The sequence below is a fragment of the Vipera ursinii genome (assembly GCF_947247035.1).
Source record: "Vipera ursinii genome assembly, chromosome: 2".
Lineage (NCBI taxonomy): Eukaryota > Metazoa > Chordata > Lepidosauria > Squamata > Viperidae > Vipera > Vipera ursinii.
This window is the reverse complement of record NC_139513.1, coordinates 278822429-278846784: the sequence shown is the minus strand read 5'-3', so window position 1 is coordinate 278846784 and position 24356 is coordinate 278822429. Positions and strand designations below refer to the sequence as shown.

General features: G+C 38.0%; 1 protein-coding gene across 3 annotated transcripts in view; it reads left to right on the top strand.

Moving 5' to 3' along the window:
- The window catches only part of MALT1 (MALT1 paracaspase), a 48651-nt gene that overhangs the window by 18168 nt on the left and 6127 nt on the right, over positions 1-24356 (top strand). For 2 of the 3 annotated variants that reach the window (XM_083354797.1, XM_083354799.1), the window contains 8 exons: positions 4260-4292; positions 4622-4648; positions 7071-7100; positions 10219-10422; positions 14400-14577; positions 19094-19168; positions 20315-20442; positions 22905-23054. In XM_083354797.1, coding sequence (XP_083210923.1) covers positions 4260-4292; positions 4622-4648; positions 7071-7100; positions 10219-10422; positions 14400-14577; positions 19094-19168; positions 20315-20442; positions 22905-23054 — 825 coding nt within the window. The remainder of the gene's footprint in view (positions 1-4259; positions 4293-4621; positions 4649-7070; positions 7101-10218; positions 10423-14399; positions 14578-19093; positions 19169-20314; positions 20443-22904; positions 23055-24356) is intronic. The other variant, XM_083354798.1, reaches the window with a different exon arrangement.

The window sequence follows — 24356 nt, the reverse complement described above, 5'->3', positions numbered from 1 at the left end:
TCGGCTATAATTAACATGGCAGTTTTTATAGGACTTGTTTTCTATATATCTTAAGAAATTATTCCATAGAAAATTAAGGTCTGAACTTCGTTAGGTTCTTATTTGTTGATACTGGGCACCGATACAGTTGCCATTCTTGTAACAATCATAATTATTTTATAGATTTTTTTTCGCTTGCAGAAGATCTTGCTCAAACTGTGTAATTATTGTTTTCCTCTGAATGTCATTTCTGGAAGAGATAAGATTGCCACCAGCATAGGATAAACTTTATGCCAGGGGCAGGGGGGAAATGACAGTATCTCTATGCTGGTTATCAAATTTGTAAGCATGCTACCGTATGTTCACTTGATTTCCTGATGTTTATTCATGTTGTATGGGAAAGGGATATAATGTCAGTAATATTACCTACTATTTGCATTCTGCTAAGGATATATAAGTAGGATACCCGTAATGTCTATGAAGATTCTCAGTCATCCAGGTCATGGTTGTCCCAACGGTGCTTTTCCAAAAGGCAACTGGACTTTCTTGGCTTTTTTCCTGGAAAATGTTTTGCTTCTCGTCCAAAAAGCTTGTTCAGTTTAGTAAGACAACTAAAGAAGCTTCTTGGGGGACTCACAGTTTTGTACGGTAGCGACCGGTCATGGACTTGTGGATTCTCTGCATCCCCGCAGCTAATTTCGCCCTGCCTGGGGACCCTAAACGGGTCTAAGTCACCCCAGAGAAGCAACGAAAGAAGGGTGCTCCAGCGATTCTGGAATGGCGGCGGCCGTTCCGTTCGACTTGGGGAAAGCCTTCTAATCCAACAGAAGAAAGGCTGACCATATTGCATCGACCAGCCCAAGCTACTAGCAACCGAAATCCAAAAACACTAACCAGCACAACTGTGAACAGCGTGCTTGAAACTGGGTGTGGAATTCGATCTTCTCTTTTCTATTCTACATTTATTTTTCTGGAAAAGATCCCTAAGAAGCAGAATAGCTCTGAAAGGGAAGGAGGAGGATTTCCGTTGCACCCTTATACTAACGGAAGCAACGAATTAATCTTTTTATGGAGGATTAAAATATATGGAAGTGAAATAAATATAAAACCTGTAATTTAAAACTTAAATCTGGGTAAATCTAAAATTGTTTGAATGGTTAAGACTCTCATTTTAAAGATAATTGTTTATTTTGGAAATTGAAAAACAAATAGTTGCTGGCACCTAGTGGTGGATGAAGACTATGACAGCTATGACTTTAATATAAGACTTGGCAAAACCTGGGAAAAGCTAATCTGTGTTTGTGACCTTCAAAGTTTTAACAACAAAGAACAGCTGACAAAAAAAGACAATCTGGGCTGTAGACAAAGAGAATTATAAATTTCAAAAAAAAATTATATATATGTCATTCTAAGAGGGATGAATTCCCTAAATAATATAGTATGCTTTTTTCCCTTTTTTGTTCTCTTTCTTGATATGAGTAATATAAAAAATTTGAGATCACTTAGAGATGAAGGAAATGTTTCAGATACTTAAATGTGATTGAATTTAAGAAAATTATAATGGATAAAAATGTTTTGAATAAGAGTTAAAGGACTAGATGACTTAGATGTATTAAATGAAATGTTTAAAGATTAAACATATTTTTAATTATGGTTAAAAATAATAAATTTAGGAAATAAATATATATTAGCTTAGGAGGGATATATATTTTAAATAGTACATTATTTTTTATGTTTCTTTACTCTTTGCTCCCCTTTCTCTTTTTTTCATTGTTTTATCTGTTTCTTAAGAAATGTAAAAGTGTGAGATGGTTCATATGGAAAAATAGAGTTAAATTTTTAAATGTAATTAATTTTTGAGAAGATCTTAACCAGTAAGAATACCTAGAATTTGGTGGGAGAAACAAATTAAAATAAGGACTGTAACAGGATCTATGATAAGGCAACCAGAATAATTGGATAGAAAAGAAATATTATATTAATGCGATTATTATTTTAGGAATATTGGGAAAAATTATATATTTAATTGTTATCTATCAAAACAATAAGAATTGTATTAACTCAATGTTTGCAAAAGAGAATATTTTGGGAAAAGAGGAAATCAAGTAAAACCATTATGTGGATTATGGATTATAGAAATCAATTGTTAATGATTGTTTTACAAATGTAACCCAGACAACACACTGTTCACCAATTATTGTGATTTATGTTTTTTAAAAAATCAATAAAGTATATTTTTAAAAAAGGCTTCTTGGATGAGAAGCAAAAAGTTTTCAAGGAAAAAATCAAGGAAGTCCAATTGCCTTTTGGAAAAACACCATTGGGAAAAACACCAATTTCATATTTTTTTTTACTTTTTAACTTATGCATCGCAAAGGAAAATATATAGTATAACATATTATCTATGTGTACTGTTACATAAAACATGCATGATCAATTTTAAGTCAGGCTACAACAGCCTGCTTCAACTTTTAGTTTCTAATTGTATGAAAGAGACTGGATTTCAAATAGGTAGACAGTCAAAACCTGCTCTAGAATTGAGATTATATTGTCCTTCTGTAACACCCTGCATTTATCTACAGTTGTTTATATTATTTACAGTTCATTGTTCTACAAGACCTTTTACGTTTATAATGTGCTGTAGTCACTGTTGGTTGGACGACTCAATATTCTGTGTCCTCTCTTTATCACTCTCAGCCAGGCATGCTAATTTATATGTGTCAGAACTTTGAGGACTAGGAAACCAGTGCCATGTAGATTGGTTCTGTTTTATTGTAAAGCTATAGTACCGTAATACAGGGCTTTTCAACCTTTTCACCCATTGTACCACTTTTAGGATATGGCAACATCCGAGTACCACCAGTCGCCTTGCAAGGTGTCCAAAACTTAATGACCATAAAAAAGGGAAAAACGTGATAAAGTACAGGTAGTCCTCGACTTACAACAGTTCGCTTAGTGACTGTTCGAAGTTACAATGGCACTGAAAAAAGTGCCCCCCAAGCCACAGCCGAGCAAGACACTTGCCTGCCCACCTGGTGGCACTCTTCCTCCTGTCCAAGGTTTTCATTGTTGTCAGCATTTCTGTTAAGGATTGGCAGCGGGGGTGGGGTGGGGGGTGTTTGGTTTTTATTCCCCCCCATCTGCTGGTGGTTGCAGCAGGTTTTGGTCACTTCACATGACCCTGGGACACTGACCGTTATAAATATGAATCAGTTGCCAAGCATCTGAATGTAAATCACAAGACCCTGGAGATGCTGCAACAATCCAGCTGATCGGCGCTTCTTCTGGGCTCAGCAGAAGCGCCAGGATCAGCGCCGAGCTCCAGCTGGTCCCTGGCGCTGATCCTGGTGCTTCTGCTGAGCCCTGACAGCCCCGAAGAAGCGCCGATCAGCTGGAAAGCGGCACTGATCCTGGTGCTTCTGCTGAGCCCTGACAGCCCTGCAGCTCCAGCCTTTTCTCCCTCAGGTTTGTGCGGTGCTGCCACTGGTGCAGCTCATTCCCCTCCCCTGCTACCACTTTTCTAGGATGGCTGCGTACCACCTGCCAGGTGCCAATGTACCACAGGTGGTACCCGTACCACTGGTTGAAAAGCTCCGCCGTAATAGAATCTTGCAAGTCTGAATACATTTCCCCTTCCCTCCCTTCTTCATGTGAACGAGGGAGGAGCCTGTCTGAAATATTTACTCATTATTTTCTCAACCCTGGCTGATGCCCTCTTATCTGCCTGTTGTCCCATAGCAGCTCTTCCTCCTATTCTTCAGGTCCATTCCATATGCCCTCTATCTATAGCATATCTGCCTATGTGATAGACAAGGTCATTTGCTTAAGCTCGCTCCCTTTGGATCTCTGAACAGTGGCAGTGGAATAACTGACTTTGCTTTTCCATTATAAATATGAGGTTGGCTCCATGTTCTTAGAAAAATAAAGGTCTGCAGTGAAGAAAATACTTTAAATGCCTATGCATGTCCTTTATGAATTTGATGCAAAAAAACCCCATACACTTATTCTGTGATTCTGTTCAAGGGTTTTGGTTTCCAAGTTTGAAATTTTAAATATCCTCATAAGAATATTGCATCTGTCATTATTAGATGCTTAGGCCAAAAAAAATAGATCCATTTTTCTCACAGTTTGACAGACTCATTTAAGTATGAATTATGCAGTAATGGATTGTGGCTGTGGACTTGTTGGACATGTAAATATAACTTACCTCCTATGTGTATTGTCTGTCATGAATAAAATCAGGAGCTTCACTATAGCATTCTTTTCTCTTGAAACTCAAGGTGGAAAATCTATTCCAGTAGAATGCACAGAAGGTAATATTAATCAAATACCATACAGCTTTCGGATAAAACCTAAATACTGACAATTTGGTGATTCTGGGATCTGTAGCTAAAACGGAATGTTGTGCTGTATTAGTCTATGAATGCCAATATAATATAGTGTCATATACTTGCACGTGCTTTTCATTTCTTCTTTACATCTACTAATTATACAAAGCCAGTCCTTTTCTTTGCCACTAACTTTGTAAGCATTTAAAAAAAACATTTTCCTTCTATTTTTAATTTTAATTTTTGGTTAATTGATAAATCCCTTTTCATATATTTATCTAACCTGTATGTTCATTTTCCTTTGTTCCTTTCAGAGGAAGTAAATAACCTTGCAAGACCTGGTAAGTATATTGTACAGGATAATATATAAAACATATAAGGATAACATATAAAAACTGCAGATCTTTGCTCATATATGTTCATGTACTGTATATTGTCCTGGATAACATATATAAAATCTTTAGGATCTTTGCTCATTAATAGAAATGTGCTTAATACTGTTATTGATAGTGCTTATTATTTTTTTAATCTTTAAATATGTCATTGAGTTTATAGTCAACCTGTACATATATTCAGGCTATCCACCAATTTAAATGTTTCCTTGGCCTGCTGTCCAACTAAAAGTAGAAATTAAGTGTATAGCCAATGTAATAAGTTGATTTATTCATATGGTGGGCCGAATCAAAGCTATTTTGACCTCCTAAGTTCATTAGGAGAATTCTCCTTCAGTAGCTAAAGACTTGAATCATTGAGTGACTATGTACAGGTAGTTTCTGCTTTAACCGTGGAGAGAAACCCTAAGAAATATATATCAACTATTAATGTATATCAGCTACTGTATTATTTATATATGGTAAGATGATCCAGATACTAAGTGAAGATAGTTTGAAATGAATCACACTTTGTTGATCATGTTAAAACTAGTACAGGTATATAATCAAGTGCTTTGTAATTCCAAGGAATTATTAAATGATACTTCCATTAAGAATTATGCCAAGCATTTTGTTCCCTGTCTAAAAATCATGTTGGGTCTCTTACATATTTGAATTTTGACAAATATTGCTGTGGGTTCTGAGCCACTTTTTTTTGCATGATATGTCTTTATGGGTGTATATTTATCCTTAATGTTGTGAATTATTCTGTAATAATAGAAGAACGAAAAACAACATCTGGCATAGAAGCTGATTTTAATTTACCAATGGACAAGAATCTTTTACTAGCTCAAAAGCAGGAATTAGAATCCCTGAAAGCTACATTAGGATTATATAATGAGCTTGGAAAGATATTTCTGATTTACATATTAAGTTCTCAGTAAATAGCATTATTGGAATATTTTCATGACTGATAAGATGAGAGTAAATAATTTTGCAAGGCGTTTCCTTAGCTTATGCAACACTTGGGAACAGCAGGACTGTAGTAAGTATTAGGATCCAATTTTTAATTTCTTGGGGCTTAATTCTGATTTTGGCATTCTGGAAATAGAAGTCTAAAAATTCCAAGATGTTAACATTATTAGGAATATTTCTCTCCACCATTAGATAAAAATATCAAAAGAGGGCTTCACAAATTATATTGGAAACAGATTGTGGCTACCATCAATTAGGAGCCATGGTGACACAGTGGTTAGAATGCAGTACTATATTGCAGGCTAACTGCCCACAGCCAAGAGTTCAATCCTGATGAGTTCAAGGTTGACTCAGCCTTCCAGGCTTCTGAGGTCAGTAAACTGAGGGCCCACATTGTTGAGGGCAATAGGGTGACATTTGTAAAACCGCACAAAGAATGCTGTAAAGCACAATCGAGTGGTATATAAGTCTAAGTGCTATGTCTATTATGTGTCTGTATTTGTTGTTTATATTGGCCTGATAAATGGAACATTGGTTTTTCTGAACAGATTTTATCGTACCCACATTTCACAAAACTCCAAACATTATTCAATTATTTAATATAATATATTAATTAAATTAAAATATAATTATGTCATTCTAGCAGGTAGCTAAAAAACAGACAGCTACTTCTACCAGGCCCAGAAAATTATAATTATTTCAATATTTATTTATTTATTCGGAATAGGGAAGATTGAAATTTTACTTGTGAAACCTTCATACAGGTAGTCCTTGACTTACAACCATTTGTTTAGTGACCATTCAAAGTTACAACAGCACACAAAAAAACTTATGACTGATCCTCACACTTAGGATCATTGCAGCATCTCAACGGTCACAGGATCAAAATGGCAACCAGCCTGTATTTACAATGGCTGCAGCATCCCTGGGTCATGTGATCGCCATTTACAACCTTCACATCTGACTTTCAACAAGCAAAGTCAGTGGGGGAAAACCAGATTCGCTTAAGAAGCATGTGATTCACTTAACAACTGAAGTGATTATTTTAACAAGACTGACAAAAAAGGATGTAAAATTGGGCCTGACTCACCTTAAAAACCGCCCTGCTTAGCAACAGAAATTCTGCTCCCAATTTGTAAGTTGAGGACTACCTGTAATATTTATCCAATAATGTTTTGACTTTATAACACAGATCAGTCTAGTAATGCTCAGTTTTAAAAGTGACGTAAACAGAATTCCAACAGGAAGTAAAACTGTGATAACTCTAAGTGTATATAACTTTTTTAAAAATTAAAAAAACAAACATTTCCTTTGTTAAGAGCAAGAGTGATCCAAGCTGAAAAACATTTGATTATTTGTAAATTTTATTGACATTGGCGATGTCCAAAACTTTTTTCATTCTTTCTTTGCAAAACAGATCTTGAACAACCAACTGAAAGACAGTTTGGTAAGTAGCTTAATATTTTTTTTCCAACCAGGCAAATATGTATTTATTTTATTAAAATGCCATCCATCTCATTAATACAGTAACTCCCAGCCGCTATAATACAAAGATGATGCATATCTAAGCTAGTGTTTCCCAACGCTAGCAACTTTAAGATATGAATGGCTGGCCAGGTAATTCCTGGGAGTTGAAGTTCACATAACCTAAAAGTTGCCAGCATTGAGAAACACTGATCCAAGCCAAAAGTCTTCCGCAACAAATTATAGAAGTTCTCCCGTTCTCCAAAAACTCACTTCTCAATACCAGATTGCCCCATTTATCCAAGCAAAAAAGAAATACAGCAATATGATTCTAGGCAAGTTTAGGAAAAAAATCAGTATTTTCAATATTCAACAATGAATTAAAAGACTTTTGTAAAAAGATTCTGTATTTGTAATTTGTAATACTTTGATGTGAATATCCTATTGCTGTCTGATGGTGTCTGCATATCTGGTCCATGTTATATATTATCTAACCAAATCTCCTTATTTCATGTTTTGTGGTACCACAGTATCCTTCCTAATTCATAATGATTTGGACTGTGACTTCCTCCACCCTCCTAATTTTGTCTTTGCCTAGCAGTAGGAATAAGGAATAAGGAAACAAATAAGTTCTAATCTAGGTAAAAGGTAAAAGTAAAGGTTCCCCCACACATGCGTGCTAGTCGTTTCCGACTCTATGGGCTGGTTCTCATCTCCGTTTCAAAGCCGAAGAGCCAGCGTTTCTCCGAGGACATCTCCGTGGTCATGTGGCCGGCATGACTAGACGCCAAAGGCGCACGGAACACTGCTACCTTCCCACCGTAGTGGTCCCTATTTTTCTACTTGCATTTTTACGTGCTTTCGAACTGCTAGGTTTGCAGAAGCTGGGACAAGTAACAGGCGCTCACTCTGTTACACGGCACTCGGGATTTGACCCGCCAAACTGCCATCCTTCTGATCGACAAGCTCAGCGTCCTAACCCACTGAGCCACCGCATCCCTTTTCTAATCTAGGTATACAAATGTAAATATGTAGATTTATCCTTACTTATTGTTTATTTCGATTTATATTCTGCCTTTCTTCCCGGAATTTATACTAGCTTACTGGGGTACCTCTCCATAGCAGCCTAATGGAAGAACTCTCGTGCAAGTTGAATTTTCTTTACACAAAGTTGACAGGTCCAGACCAGTACACCAGTGGGAGAAAGACTGATGATACAAAGTCTGAATTTGCAGGAGCAAATCCCATCATTAACTACATTTGTTTAATACAATTGCAGCAACCCATTAAATTAAAATTTTAAATTTAAAAATTTAAATTAAATTTTAAAACATTCATGTTCTTTTATAGGTAATACCTTCATCATTGTTCAAAAATTATTGAATTCTATAAATAATTCATTTTTTAAAAAAAAATGCTTTCTTTTAACTTCAGAACTCCTAATAGTTAAATTAAATAATTGATTTCAGACAAACATGGTTTATACAGGGGATTTAAGTACAGCCATGAACAATAAAATGTCAGTAAAAAAAGCACAATAAAATGCAAACTATTTGTATGATGCTACATAAAGATCCTCATTGCAATGGAAACTAGTTGGGCTATTGCAATTATATTAAGCAAATACAAAGGTGGAATTTGCTCTCGCACATTCAGAAATTGTACCATCAGTCTTTTTCCCACTGCTGTACCAACCTGAATGTGTCATAAAGAAAGAAAATAAAGAAAATTTAACTCAGATGAGAGGTCTTTTATTATGCTTCTATGGAGAGATATCCCTGTAAGCTACCTTAAATTCCTGGGAAAAAGGCAGAATATGAATCTAAATAAATACCGGTAATAAGGATAAATCTACATATTTTAATAGCACATGTGATTTAAAAGTGATGCTCCCACCATTATTATAAAAACTGTTCAGGAAAGCACGAGATTATTCAAAGATGAGTCAAGAATTTGGAATTCTTATTCACAATTTTGATCAACAATAAGAGAGCATTTAATAAAATGCAGAAATTCCCAACTGAAAGTACAATTCATGCTATTTGTTGTTTATATTACATCTGATAGTTTGCAGGCTGTTGCTAATGTATACTTTCTTTTTGGATGAAATCCTATCCATAAAAATAGGCCCGTATTAAATTCCTCTGTGCTGTATCAACCACCCCAAATAGGTGATAATTGAACTCTTTAGAGTGTGCAGTCATTTGTAACTCTCTCTGTGAAATGGCTGTTATTGAAATAGACCTTGACAGATTGTACAGTATTTCATCTATAAACTATTTGTTTAATCGCTGAAGCTGCGAGGATAAACTGTAAATATAAGTCCAAGGCAAAGAAATTGGTTTGCAAAGGTTTCAGAAAAATGATTAATTCTTACCATTTTTAATGCCTTGAGAAGATCACACTTGGAATACTGCATCCAATTTTGGTTGTCATGATGTAAAAAGCTCTGAGCTACACTGCAATATTAAAGGAACATGAGGGGGGGGAGAAAAGAAATTAAAAGGAGGACTGTGGGGTGACATGATAGCAATGTTCCAATATCTAAGGTGTTGCCATAAAGAAGAGGGAGTCAACCTATTCTCCAAAGCACCTGAAGGCAGAACAAGAAGCAGTACATGGGAAATAATCAAGGAGAGAACCAATCTAGAACTAAGGAGAAATTTCCTGACAGTTAGAACAATTAATCAGTGGAACAAGTTGCCTCCAGAAGTTGTGGGTGCTCCAACACTGCAGGTTTTTAAGAAGAGATTAGACAATCATTTGTCTAAAATGATACAGGGTTTCCTGCCTGAGTATGGGGTTAGACTAGAAGATCCCTCCAAGATCCCTTCCAACTCTGTTATTCTGTTAAAACAAGGCAGGAAGTGAACCTGAAGTTGAATCAAATCTTAGACTGATATTTGCCCTTGTTTCTGTAGTTGATATTAACATGCTTTGCCTCCCTCTCTCTAAGTACGCTTCATTACATATTTTTATGGGGAGTTACTTATGTATAAGATACCATGAAGTCTGCCTACGAATTACCTTGCATGTAATTTCCTTGCATGCATACTATGGAAAAGCTATTTAGAAACATGCTTTGTTTTCTGCCTTTGTAGCGGTAGATAAGGTAGCACTGCTGATGGGAAACATGAGCTACTATAACCATCCCAAGCTCAAGGCTCCGTTAGTGGATGTTTATGAGCTGACCAACTTGCTGAGGCAGATGGACTTTAAAGTGGTCTCCTTGCTGGATCTGACCGAGCCTGAGATGCGGAATGCAGTGGATGAATTCTTACTGCTCCTGGACAAAGGTGTCTACGGTAAGAATGTGTGATCTGGTGGCCAAACAAGATGAGCTTGATATTTTGCCAGAATGTATCTTCTATGGTTACCTTATTTGGTTGAATTTGAATTCTGCATTCAGGAGGGAATTGGACTTGATAGCATAAATAGCCTCTTCTAGCACTGTGATTCTGATTCTAATAAAGTAAACAAATAGTCTTATTTTATAAAATATATAAGAAATGTGTTTAGTTGTAGGCATCTACCACAGGTGGTCCCTGACTTACAACCATAATGGAGCCCAGAAGTCATGATGTTGTAAGTCAAGCACTCATGTGATCAGACTCAATTTTATGACTTTTTTATGGCAGTGATTAAGTTAATGCCACAGTTGTTTAAGTGAATAAAGTGGTTGTTAACCAAATGTGGCGGTGGTTAATCAAATCAATGTATTCCTAGGGGTGTTTTGGGGGGAAACCAATCAAAGATGTCAAAAATCACAGTCATATGGGGACGGAATGGTGCAACCAGTTGTTCGGGTCAGTTGTCAAAACACCCAAAATGAGGTCATGTAACCATGGGGTTGTGTGTAGCCATTGGAACTCAGGAACCAGGTTGACAGTAGCATTTGGGAGGGTCTGTCACAACAGTTGCCAAATGACTGATTGTTAAATGAGGTCTACCTGTGTACAGTAAGTAAAACTGCCATCCTGATTAAATTGGCACTGAATGTGGCTGAAGTTCAACACGTGAAGCTTCCATTCACCGTGGTGGGCAAGCCATATTCCATATTGCTGTCCAAAATTTATAACAAGGATATATCTCAGGCCTCTCTCTAGGCAGAAATGCAGTCTGTGGCTACCTTCTCTAACAGATGATAGGCCTCATCTGTGTCTCCATTTGGTTTATAAATTATGAATGAAAGTGAATATACGTGTCCCGGGATAATATTGCGGGATCCAACATTATGGGTCGGTCACCAGGACCAGAGGTTTAGTCTTCCGAGCTTTCAGACTTGTGCTGGAGTCCACCATCAGGAAACTTCTCAAGTCCAAAAGCTTGGAAGACTAAACCTCGGTGACTGACCCAGACTGGATCCTGGTTTATAATTTTTTCCTGACCTGACCCTTTTTTTGTGTGTGAGCGTCTCTTAACTTTTAATCGTAATGGTATGAATGGTTTGTTATTGTTTACTTTCTAAAAGAAGTAACATTATCTTCAATTCGCATTTTACTGTTTGCAAAGTCCTACTTTATGTTGATTTTATGTGATGGTCTGGCCATTACATTTTGTTAGGATCCTTTCAGGGTAATCTGACGCCCTCAAGAGTCTTTCAGTCAGTGTTAACTTTTTTTTGATAATTTCCAGAGTAGATCTGCTTCATTGGATGGCTCTATGTTCACTGAATTTCAAATAGATCTTTAGATCATGTCACGATGCTTGCTGTTCATCCTAAGTAACTATGCTTGGGCACTGAATTTTAAACAGATTCATGCTTGGATTTTTAATAATGCTACTAGGAAGTACCTAAGAAGTGGCCTTAAAATGTGATAATGCCGTTCAATAAATTTATCGGTTATAAAATTTGGAATGCCCATTTACAAATGTAACGAATGAATAAGACAAATTTTGATTTGACTTTATCTTCCCACCATTGTGGTCTAGTCAGTGCTTTTTTTGTAAAAGAAAAAGGTGCCGGAACTCACACATGTCATACAACCCGCCTTGCCTACCCTACAAGGTTCCATCCAAAAAAGGTGCCGGGACTCCGTTCTGAGCATTCTATAACAAAAAAAGCCCTGGGTCTAGTGTTTAAGACCGTTTCTAAGTTGGAATGCAGCCTTCAGGCTGTAAATTTCTCCCCCGCCCCCGTTCATTTTGTGTATACTTGTTTAATCAAGCATGGTCTGTTCTATCAAATGCATCCCTCTCACGTGTCTTTTTGCCAGGCACAATCTTTTAAATGAAGAGGCTGTGGGCTACGACCTCTCAAATCATTCATACTCCTATTACATGCCTATTACTTTTTCAAACTGTTTGAGAAATGCATGTCTCTGAAATCTCACCAGTTTATTCTATTTTTCGTAGTTGTCATTACAAATACTTCACCAGGGAGGATAGGAAGAGCCCAGCGCCTGATAGTACATAAATATAATCACGTATCAGTTCGAGTTGGACGTGTCTCTGCAATAGATGCTAGCACGCAATGTGAAGTTGTTACGTATCCAGCTTTCTCACTGATCAGAGGCTTTACGCTTGACTCTCTTAGTTCTTCCTGATCTGACATTCAGAATGCCTTTAGCTTTTCATGTTGCTGAGCCAACAATCACTCTTGACAGGAAGATTTATTGTAATAGCACTCACAGACTTTCAGACCACCACCACATTCTTTGAAAATCCTTTTAAGCAGGCTTGTCAGGAACATTCAGATCACTTGCGTCTTATCGATGTGATGTTGCAGTTGCTTCCTGATCAGGCTCAGGCATGCTTGTGTCATTACCATTGTGTTCTTGGTTTTTATTTACTTATTTTTGAATCGAATTTGTATAGCCGCCCAACTCACACATAGGTAATTGTAGACAGCTTACAAAATTTAGAAAATCCACCGTATAATAAAACTGATTTTTTTTAAAAAAAAACCTTCTCATGGCAGCAACAACACAATCGAATCAGCCACTTGATTGGATCCGTCTCCGTCCGTGGGCCCCAGGCCCATTGGCAAAGCTATATTTTTAGGGCCTTTCAGAAAAGCAATAGGATGGGGGCCAACCATACCTAGGGGGAATGATACTCCATAAAGAAGGAACCACCAGTGAGAAAACCCTTTTTCGTGGTGTCACTAGATGGCAGTCCCTAATCAGTGAAACTCATTGCGTGCTCTGCCTTCCTCCTGGTGGGCCAGGTAAATGTAAAAATATTTTAACATTGTTATCAAATATTTTTAAAGTTCTAGGTCGCAACATATGAAAATCCAAACACGACAGAAAGAAAACCACATTTGTTATCATGGATTCTTCAGAGTCCATATCATGATATTATCTAGAGATTATTTAACAAAAAATGTTTTGCATAGCCATAGAAGCAAACTTCTCCAATACCCACAAATTTTATACAGTTTATAGCTAAAGATTTATTTTTTTTTAAAAAAATACTCAGTAGCTTTCCCTTCCATTTATTCAAGCTGCATTGTGCAGGAAAGCGTAGAGGCTCAATACCACTTCCTTTAGAGAAGCATTTTTGTCAAAATAAGCTCGACTCCTGGGCACTTAACAGATATTTGTAGCAGATTTCTTGGCCACAGTACGGAAGTGGTCTGCTTCTGCATTATATTTTTCTTGTTTAATTGAGTGAACATTCCTTGCACTCTGAAAGAAATCAAGGGAAGATGGTGTTAGAGCAACCAGCGGCAGTGATATCTGGGTATTATGAGCACTGAGGTTCAATACAAAACATCCTTAAACTGATGCAACACTATGTTGGGTTAAGAAGGCTGCATTAAAGCACAACATCCTTTACAATCAGCTGAAGTAGGTCCTTATCCTAATCCAGGGGTGTCAAACTCAATTTCATTGAGGGCCGCATCAGCATTGCGGTTGCCCTCAGGGGGCCGGGTGGGTATGGCCAGGGTGGGCGTGGCCTACTGGGTGGGCGTGGCTAGAGTGCGTATGGCCTACTGGGTGAGCATGGCCAGCTCTACATCGTTCGCATCATGGGTGCCTATGGGGGCCTGGGCTGGAGTGGGACAGATCTGAGGGTCTCTGGCAGAAGGAGGGTCTCTGGGCCAGGGCCAAGGCAGTGGGGGCCGTTCCCTCACTGTTTCCAGGATGGCTTCGCGGGCCGCATGAAACCACTTCGTGGGCCGGATCCGGCCCCCGGGCCTTGTGTTTGACATGTCTGTCCTAATATCTCAGCCTAGATTCCTTGCTTGTTTAGCAGTGAAATTAAATGAATAGGGTTGCTTAGCAATCTTGCTTAGTACAATTGTTAAATTTGTTTTGGTTTCCCCCCACCCCAGGTCTACTATATTATGCTGGGCATGGCTATGAAAATTATGGTAATAGTTTTATGGTTCCTATTGATGCTCCAAATCCCTATCGAGCTGCAAACTGTCTATGTGTGCAAAACATCCTCAAACTGATGCAAGAGAAGGATACTGGCCTCAACGTATTTTTACTGGATATGTGCAGAAAACGGTATGATATTGTTTTCATCACTTAAGAATTCGATCCTGATAATTCAGGGCCCAAGATACATAACTATAGGGATTCTGCAGAAAGAAACATTTGTTAAATCAGCTAGCTAGATACGTGTTTCACAGTTTTCCAGTACTTGGAAAATTATTTTTAAAAAACTTGGTTTTCAGAACAAATGCAAAATAATACAGAATAAAAAGAAGGAGTCCTTGGTGCACTCTGAACTTGACACAAGGACCCCCTCATTTCAACCCCGAGCTACAGATATTCTCCTTTAAAGAAGTATTTCCTGGGAGTTATATTTCGCTGTTGTGTAAGAGACTTAATCTGCCTTCAAAGTTAAATGGTAGATATAACATGATTACCAGCTGCAAACCAAGCTTTTTAAGAACATTGAATGTTTCCTTCCAGCTGATATAAGCTCAAAATCAATATGATAGAGCAGGGTTTATTTTCCTGTAGCAAAGTGGTGTCCAACCTTGGCAATTTTAAGACTTGTGGACTTCAACTCCCAGAATTCCCCAGCCAGCCATGAAGTCCACAAGTCTTAAGATTGCCAAGATTGGACACCCCTGTTATAGTAATATCTTGTTAAGGATCCTTCAACTTCTTTTCAAATTACTAGAAGACTTAGCTGGAAAGACAGGTGTCCTTGTCCTGTGTGGCATCACCCATCCACCAACTCTGTTTTTGTTCACTAAGGAGATGGTCTTTAAAATTCTGAACAGGCCCACCTCTCCTCTCCTTTGTGATCCATAAAATGAGTTGCACATATTGATTATTCTTTGTTCACAACTTATTTAAGTCCAATTCAAACATTTTCAAAGCTTCTGTAAATCTGCTCAGGCCATTTGTTTTTGAGCAACTTTATTATTTACTATCGACAGTGGATTGGATTGACATTTAGTCAGCTTTAGAATAAGCCGATATGGGATCTAAGTCAGTCATGATTAATTCAGTCCATTGGTTTCTATAGGTGCATTCCAATGCAGAAAAGTTTATATTTTAACTGTTAAGTTTAGAAAAGCCAACAGAATGGGAATGAGCATTTTGCAAGAGTTGCTATAATTGTCATAAAGATGTCCCTAGTCATTAAGTATATGTTTCCTGCTATATTGCTCTAGTAATATATAAGATTAGCTTTGCCCTTTTCAGGATGTTGATTTGCATCTTACGAAATTAAACCACGGAAGGTATTTGCCATACTTCCATAGGCAAGTAGTCAGCAGTGCTGGCATCATTAGAGAAAGAATTCTGACTTGTGCATCCGTCCCTGAACATCACACATAATCACTGTTGCTCATTGCATAATTTCAGTGACTAAGCACGCAACTACTGAGAAGTAGTTGCCTAATTACTCAGGTAACCTCCAGAAATTGTGGATGCTCCATCGCTGGAGTTTTCAAGAAGAGATTGGACAATGATTTGTCTGGAATGGTATAAAGTCTCCTGTCAAGCAGGGAGTTGGACTAGAAGACCTCCAAGGTCCCTTCCAACTCTGTTATTCTATGTTAAGTTCTGAAGACCAATGCTATTCAGTCAACCATACAGATAAGCAGTCAGCTCAGAGGAAAGGGATAATATGACTACACTTATGAACACCACAATAACAGTGGCATTCTAAATTAGTTGAAGTCTCTGAACTGTCTCTTCAAGGACACTGGATAAAGTAGTAAATTAGATATGAGCAGTGCTTTTTTTTTGTAAAAGAAAAAGGTGCCGGAACTCACACATGTCTTACAACCCACCTTGCCTACCCTACAAGGTTCCATCCAAAAAAAGGTGCTGGAACTCCGTTCTGAGCTTTCTATGAGAAAAAAAGCCCTGGATATGAGTGATTGCACCAAGCTGTCCAGGACACCAGTTCAATGAAAATAGATTATAACAGTATTTTAACCAGACAGTGAAATGGTGATTTAGCTGTCTAGTTCCCACCAGGCTCAAGGTTGACTCAGCCTTCCATCCTTCCGAGGTAGGTAAAATGAGGACCCAGATTGTTGGGGGCAATAAGCTGACTTTGTAATAATGCCGCTTGGGGTGTGTGTGAAAGCCCTAACAAGCAGGCATATACATAGAATGAAGGCTACTGCTAAGCTTGTAAGCCGCCCTGAGTCTTCGGAGAAGGGCGGGATATAAATGGAATTAAAATAAAATAAAAATAAACCAGCTGCTGTCTGATATGTAGAATACTTAATACATAATAGGAAAGGGCTTATAAGGGTGTAGACGTGAAGCAAGCACTAAGTGAGATAAAAATTGGAATGCAGAGGCATACAGTGCATTCAGAAAGTATTCAGACCCCCTTCACTTTTGTCAATGTTATGCTGCAGCCTGATTCTACAATTGTTGAAGTTCATTTTTTCTCATTAATCTACACTCAGTATCCCATAATGACAACATGAAAACAGAATTTTAGAAATGTCTGTAAATTTATTAAAGAGGAAAAAAACTGAGGATTTTCTGCCATTCCTTGCAAATCCTCTCAAGCTCAGTCACATTGGTTGCCGATTGTCGGTGGACAGACATTTTCAGGTCCCTCCGGAGATATTCAGTAGGGTTCAAGTCAGTCTGAGATCTTGAGCACTGTGGAACAGGTTTTCATTGAGGATATTCCTGTACTTTGCTCCATTCAGCTTTCCCTCAACCGTAACCAATCTTCCCAGTCCCTGCTACTGAAAAACAACCCACAGCATGATGCTGCCACCACCATGCTTCACTGTTGGGATGATATTGGGCAGCTGATGAGCAGTGCCTGATTTCCTCCAGACATACCATTTAGAATTGAGGCCAAACAGTTCAATCTTGGTTTCATCAGACCAGAAAATCTTGCTCCTCACAGTCTAAGAGTTCTTCAGGTGCTTTTTTGCAAACTCAAGCAGGCTTTCATGTGTTTTGCACTGAGTAGAGGCTTCTGTCTGTCCACTGCCATAAAGCCCAAATTGGTGGAGGGCTGCAGTGATGGTCGCCCTTCTGGAATTCTGTCCCATCTCCACATAGGATCTCACCAGAGTAACCATCAGGTTCTTGGTCACCTCTTACTAAGGCCCTTCTTCCCCAATTGTTCAGTTTGACTGGGTAACCAGCTCTTGGAAGAGTCCTAGTTGTGCCAAACCTCTTCCATGTGGTAATTATGGAGGCCACTGTGCTTTTAGGAATCTTCAGTGCAGCAGAAATTTTATTGTAGCATTCCCCAGACCTGTGCCTTGTAATAATCCTGTCTCTGAGCTCTGCAGGCAGTTCCTTTGACCTCATGGCTTTTGCTCTGCTACAGTATGCATTGTCAGCTGTGAGGCCTTCTATAGAGAGGTGTGTGCCTTTCCAAATCATGTCCAATCAATTCAGTTTATTTATCACAGGTCGACTCCAATCAAGGTGTAGAAACATAGCAGCAATCAAGTGAAATGGGAAGCACCTGAGCTAAATTTCAAGTGATGTGGCAAAGGGTCTGAATACTTATGCCAATGTGATATTTCAGTTTTTTTCTTTTTAATAAATTTATAAACATTTATAAATAAATTTATAAACGTTTCTAAAATTTTGTTTTCACTTTGGGCTACTGTGTCATGGTTCCAATGAATAAGACAAATCAAACAAATTGCAGGCATATTATTTATCTAAAAAGTCTTAGTAATGAAATGAAACATCGGCACTCATGGAGGGATGCCAGAATCTGAAATCTCCTCCCCCCAAACCCATCATAACACACACACAATCCCTGCCCTTATCTACATGTCATAAATCACATTATCCAATTAGTTTTACATATGAGGTTTCACTTCCCATTCTGTACCCGGCTTTTTGCAATCTTATCACAACTTCTGGGTGATTCCTCCCTCCCAAATGAAGCAATTAAAATAACTATATTGTCAGTGCAAAAACATGTCAATGTTTGCAGCATTGACATCCTGGCCCCCCTTACAAAAGAACAGATCCTGTAATGTAAACAAACACAAGTTAGGAGCTGGCTTTTGGTTTGTTGGGGTGTTTGTCATAAAACCTTTTGATAAGTCTGTCAGCTTATACTGAGTGTAGATTAATGAGAACAAAATTTAGTTTCAACAACTGTAGAATCAGGCTGCAGCATAACAAAACTGACAAAAGTGAAGAGGGTCTGACTACTTTCTGAATGGATTGTATGTTTCATTATGTGATTACCCAATATTGTAAATCTCTTTTCTTCACTGGCTGAAAGAGATTTTTGGGTCCTTGCTATATATGAACGTCCAAAGAAATGAAATGACTTGAAAGACTGAAATTCAGATTCCAGTTCTGTTCTTCAGGACTTCTCTCCTTCAATTAAAAAGCAACATGAGTTGTTTACCAAGCTGATGGAGGCACTTCACACTTCTGCTTAAGTATCCATTGGCAGATTCTTCCAAGGGAGTGAAAGAAAAATATTTGGAAATTAACAATAATACACATGGGTCATAAAAACATTAATTGTTCTATTCTTGTTTGACTGTTCTATTCCAATTCAGTGGGTTTTTTATCCTTTTTATTCTTATGTTTATTGAAGGAATGAATATGACAATACCGTTCTCATCTTGGATGCCCTGAAGGTTACAGCTAACATAGTTTTTGGATATGCCACGTAAGAATAGCTATTAAAGTATTTATCTTTTTAAAATGTGGTAACTTATTTCAATTTCTAACTAATAATAATATGAGTAATCTTTGTTTTTTAAAATGGGTATTACATGAATAAAATTCTGCTTGGGGCTTTAGCAAAGCTTTATAATATGTATGTTGGAAGTTAAAATCTGTTTTCATTCATGATCATTATTTAAACACTGAAGGGGCATCAAGAGAGATTTTTCGTTCCTCTGTCACTGAGTCATGGACATGACTTTCAATATTATAAAATATTGAAATATTAAACTTATGAATGTCTCATCTCTTCCTTGCCACAGAAGAGAAGTAAAGAAATAACTTTGCTTTTAAAGGTAAAATGAGGAGATAAAGCCTTCAGTTCAGTTTAAGACATCTCACTACCTACATTGTTTTCTCACTGTGTTGAAGAAAAGAACATGTTAAGTCTCAGAGTATGTTTAGAAATTCAAAATAGCAGCTATTCTTCTTCGATGGAAGAAAAATGGAGGGAGATTTCTTAATGCCATATAATGTATCCATGACAGAGATGGGCTAGAATCCAGATGAGATTCTGTTTGTGGAAACTGTTGGTTTTCAGAACTTGGAGGACTCTTTTTTCAGACTTGGCATCTATGCCCTCTGACACTATGGCTACTCATTTCTCTTATGAGTCAGTTTGTGGGAAGGATCCATTCATCCATCAATCCAATCTCAGAAAGAAATACTATTATGTGCAGATAGGTTTTTGTAGAGACTATTTCCCTGTATGTCAAATGGTCACTGTGAAGGATGAAGCTGGCCTGCACAGTCAGTCCATCCTTCCATCCATCCATCCAGTCCAAGCCAAGCCATTCCATGCCATGCCATCTAATCCAATCCAACTCAATTCATCCATCTTTCCATCAATCCAGCCCAATCCAATCCAATTCATTCATCCATCCATTGAAAGAGTCAATTAGATGGTCTGTGGCTTGTTGACATACTAAGTTATTTTCTACCTATCTGGTCAACTTGAATAATTAAAAATATTCCTGCTGCACCATCTGAAACAACACTGCCTCAGAAGTTTAACATTGTAGTTTAGATGCTGCATAATAAAGATGCCTCTCCATCTATGGTGGTAACGTCCTGTCAATATATTGTTAAGGTGTCAAGGGGCAGAAGCATTTGAAATTCAGCACTCTGGATTGGCCAATGGAATTTTCATGAAGTTTTTGAAGGAACGCTTATTAGAGGACAAGAAAATTACTGTGCTGCTGGATGGTGTAGCAGAAGGTGAGAAAAACCTACCAGAAATAAATAGAAATGTTTATGGATTAATTGTATAATAGTCCTTGCTTAAGAAGTGCTTATTCAGTGACAATTTAAAGATATGACAGCCCTGAACTAGGAGTTATGACCTTTTTCTCATTATTGCAGCTGCTGCAATGGTCTTGTGGTTGTGATTCAGGTGTTTGGCAATTGGATTGTAATTATGACATCACAGCATCCTGCGGCCACATGATTGCCAGTTGCAAACTTCACTGCTGGCTTCGGACATGCAGTCAGTGGGGAATCTGGTAGAAAGTCATAAACAGTTATCATATAACATGTTTAACAACCATATGAGATTCACCCAATCACAATCAGAAGTACCAAAAATGCCACTGTAATTTGGTGCAGTCATGTGACAGCATACTTAGTGACTGAGCTTCCTGTCCCAATTACCATTGTTAATTGAGGACTACCCATGTTTTATATACTCTACTTAAAAGGAAAATTCTAAGCAAGGCTTTATTGGAAAGGTATTGTGGACCAGAAATATAACCCATTAGTGACGTACAAGAATGCACTCCAGAAAATTACCCTACATTTAGGTTTTGATCAGTTCATAAATTCTTTCCTATATCTGACTCATTAATTACAATTGTCATCCATACAGGCAATTCTTTTGCATAGCCTAACTTGGTGTTTCATTTGGTTCTACACCAAGAGACTATTGTGTGAAAAGCAAGGGCAGGGGTAGGCAACCTTGGTTCTTTTATGACTCGTGGACTTCAACTCCCAGAATTCCTGAGTCAGCTGGCTCAGGAATTCTGGGAGTTGAAGTCCACGAGTCATAAAAGAGCCAAGGTTGCCTACCCCTGAGCTAGGGAATAAAGCAGGTATGCCTTATTTATATAAGCTTACTTTTTTCCCTTATCAACCTGGATGGGTTTTTTTTTTGCTCCAAATTGTCCCTCAAGTAGATTTTTTTGCCATATTGGAATACAGATACATATTTTAAACAAGCATCTGTAAGTCTGAGCAAAACTGTGTGAGGAAATGGGGTAATTTCAGTGAAAACGGTGGTGGTGGTGAAAGAATTAGCAAAGCATGCATCTGTCATTTTTCTATTCAAAATCATCCCTTTTTGCAGCTTTTGTAAATAGAAACGAAACCTGTCTAAGAATTTGCTGCTAGCGTTATGAAAAAATGTTTAATGTGCCTTCATGTGTTCGAAGCTGATTTTGGGGGTTGCGGGAGCAAAGTAAGAGAGGAGTGGAGAAGGAAATCCCTCTTCTCTTTGCTCTTTTATGTAGATTCTGCAGCTAGTCACAACTATTGTTTACGGTCTGCTGCTAGTTTGGTGTCATTTCTTTTATAGGAACTAATTTCTCTGATAATCTCAGAAAATCAAGGAGTTAGGTATTAAGTGTATAGCTATTAGGTAGTGAATTAAATAGGGAAGCCAAGCATCGGTCAGTTATTCCTTTGATAGTCAATTTTCTGGGAACTCCAAGCCTGCCTACTAAACAGAGAATAGAAAAAGGATACCAGGACAAGGCAACATGGCACATCCATAAACACGGTCGTCAAAAATGCTCAGTTCAGTGTTTACCTTTATAAAGAGGAAAGCCGCCTTCATCTCATACCCCAGTCCTAGAAAACTCCTGCCATTCAGTAGAATGGGAATGGAAATAGGATAGGATAGGATAGGATAGGATAGGATAGGATAGGATAGGATAGGATAGAATAGAATAGAATAGAATAGAATAGAATAGAATAGAATAGAATAGAATAGAATAGAATAGAATAGAATAGAATAGAATAGAATAGAATAGAATCAGCCCTTAAGTAGACAAAATGGCAATGAAGCTCAGCTAAGGATCCTTGATACTTTCTCAACTTGGTTGTTTCCTGGCAGACATTTCATTATCCAAACTAGGTAACATCATCAGCAACATAAAGATATTATCTAGTTTGAGTAATGAAATATCTGCAAAAAAACCAACCAAGCTCAGAGCACCAAGAACCCCTCATTTCAACCCTGAGCTACAAATATTCTTCTTCATAAGCTCAGCTGAGTTCACAGCCCTGCTGAATCCAAACCCCACCAGGTGGGATCTCTTTTGTCTCTTTCTTTCTTAGCTTAACAACTGTCTTGCTTAGCAGCAGAAATTTTGGGCTTAATTGTGGTCGTAAGTCGAGGACTACCTTTATGTCTGGCTCTCTTCTGACCTTCAAGAAAAAGTTGGAAACTCCATTTTAAACAGGGATTATGTTCTGGGACTATCATCTGTTGTATTGTCTGGTTTAAATTGTATGAACTGAGGCAACTGGGATACCTGTTTTATATTGTTTCATTATAATGTGTATTACCTAGAATCTTAAGGTTAGCAGTATAGAAATTATTGTACCAAATGAATATTTTCATAGGGAGGAAACAGCATGATAATTATTAACCAAGATGAGCTTGTGGTTTTTGTTTTTTTTAGATATGGGAAAGTGTCATCTTACCAAAGGCAAGCAAGCTTTGGAGATTCGCAGCAGCTTATCTGAAAAGAGAGCGTTAACTGATCCTATTCAGCAAACTGTAACCTCAGCAGAAGCCCTGGCACGCAATCTACAGTGGGCGAAAGCGCATGGTACAGTAAATGTGAAAATAACCATTTCTGCTTATCCACAAAAGACAGCTAGGTGTCCTTGGGCCATTCACCCTCTCTCAGTCCAACTCACCTCACAGGGCTGTTGTTGTGGGAAAAATAAGAGACAACTGTTTATTGGATAGGTTTGCTGCCTTGAGTTATTTGTAAAAGCAGAAAATTAAGTAAATAAATCTGTAGCTCCTTCATGGCCTAGAAATATGTACTTAAGAAATTAGGTTATTTGTTTGGAATGAATCAGCTTCTGAACTATGCAGAAGTGAGAAGAGATAGAGGGTAGGAGCAAAGGAAATGAAATATAGAGGGAAATGCCATTATTTCCTTGCTTAATTTACTTTGCCAATATTACCCCATTACTCAGGAGCTGGCAATTGTTTTGTTGCCCCCCAATTGTTTTATTGCCTCCAAAAAAATTGACTTTGGTAGTACCCAATCCTGCCCCATTTACACTTCTGAATCATCATGGAAAAACTACAACAGGTATAGCTTTAATAAAGATAAAAAATCATCCCCATCTCTGGAATACTTTTTATTTACAGGAAGTCCTTGACTTAAGGCCACAATGGAGCCTGCTCCTTATAGTTGTAAGTTATCATGGACACGAAACAGGTCACCCATGTGATCAACCTGATCTATGACTTTTTTTTACAGAGGTCATTAAGCAAATCACCACAATTAATAGAATAACACAATTGGAAGGAACCTTGCAGGTCTTCTAGTCCACCCCCTGCTCAAGCAGGAAACCCTACACCATTGTAGGATTGTCCAACTTCTTCTTAAAAACCTCCAGTGTTGGAACACCCATAACTTCTGGAGTCAAGTTGTTAATCCAAACCATTATTTGCTATGGGGCATTTTGCCAAAAACCAGAATTAAATGCCAATTTTCAGCAAAAATGTAAATCATGATTACTTCGCTGCAGGATGCTGCAGTCGGCCCTAAATATGGGCCAAGCACCTGAAATGTGGTCATGTGACTGCATGGGGGGAGTGTTGGAATTTTGGAGCCTGGGCATAAATACCTTTGGGGGAGGGTTTGCTATAACCAGTTGTAATTTGAGGACTACCTGTATTTGACACTCCCCTCCAATGTTACACCTGTCCTAAACTACTAAATATAGCCCCTAGCTATAGTTTCCCCTCCTTGCTTAATTATTTTCAGATTTGCTAATTGTCACTTGCTATTCCTACAAGGCAACCTTTCACAATCTGAGACTTTCAAGGGCAGGGATGAGTAAACTATGGCCCTTTCACAGCCTGTGGACTTCAACTCCCAGAATTGCTG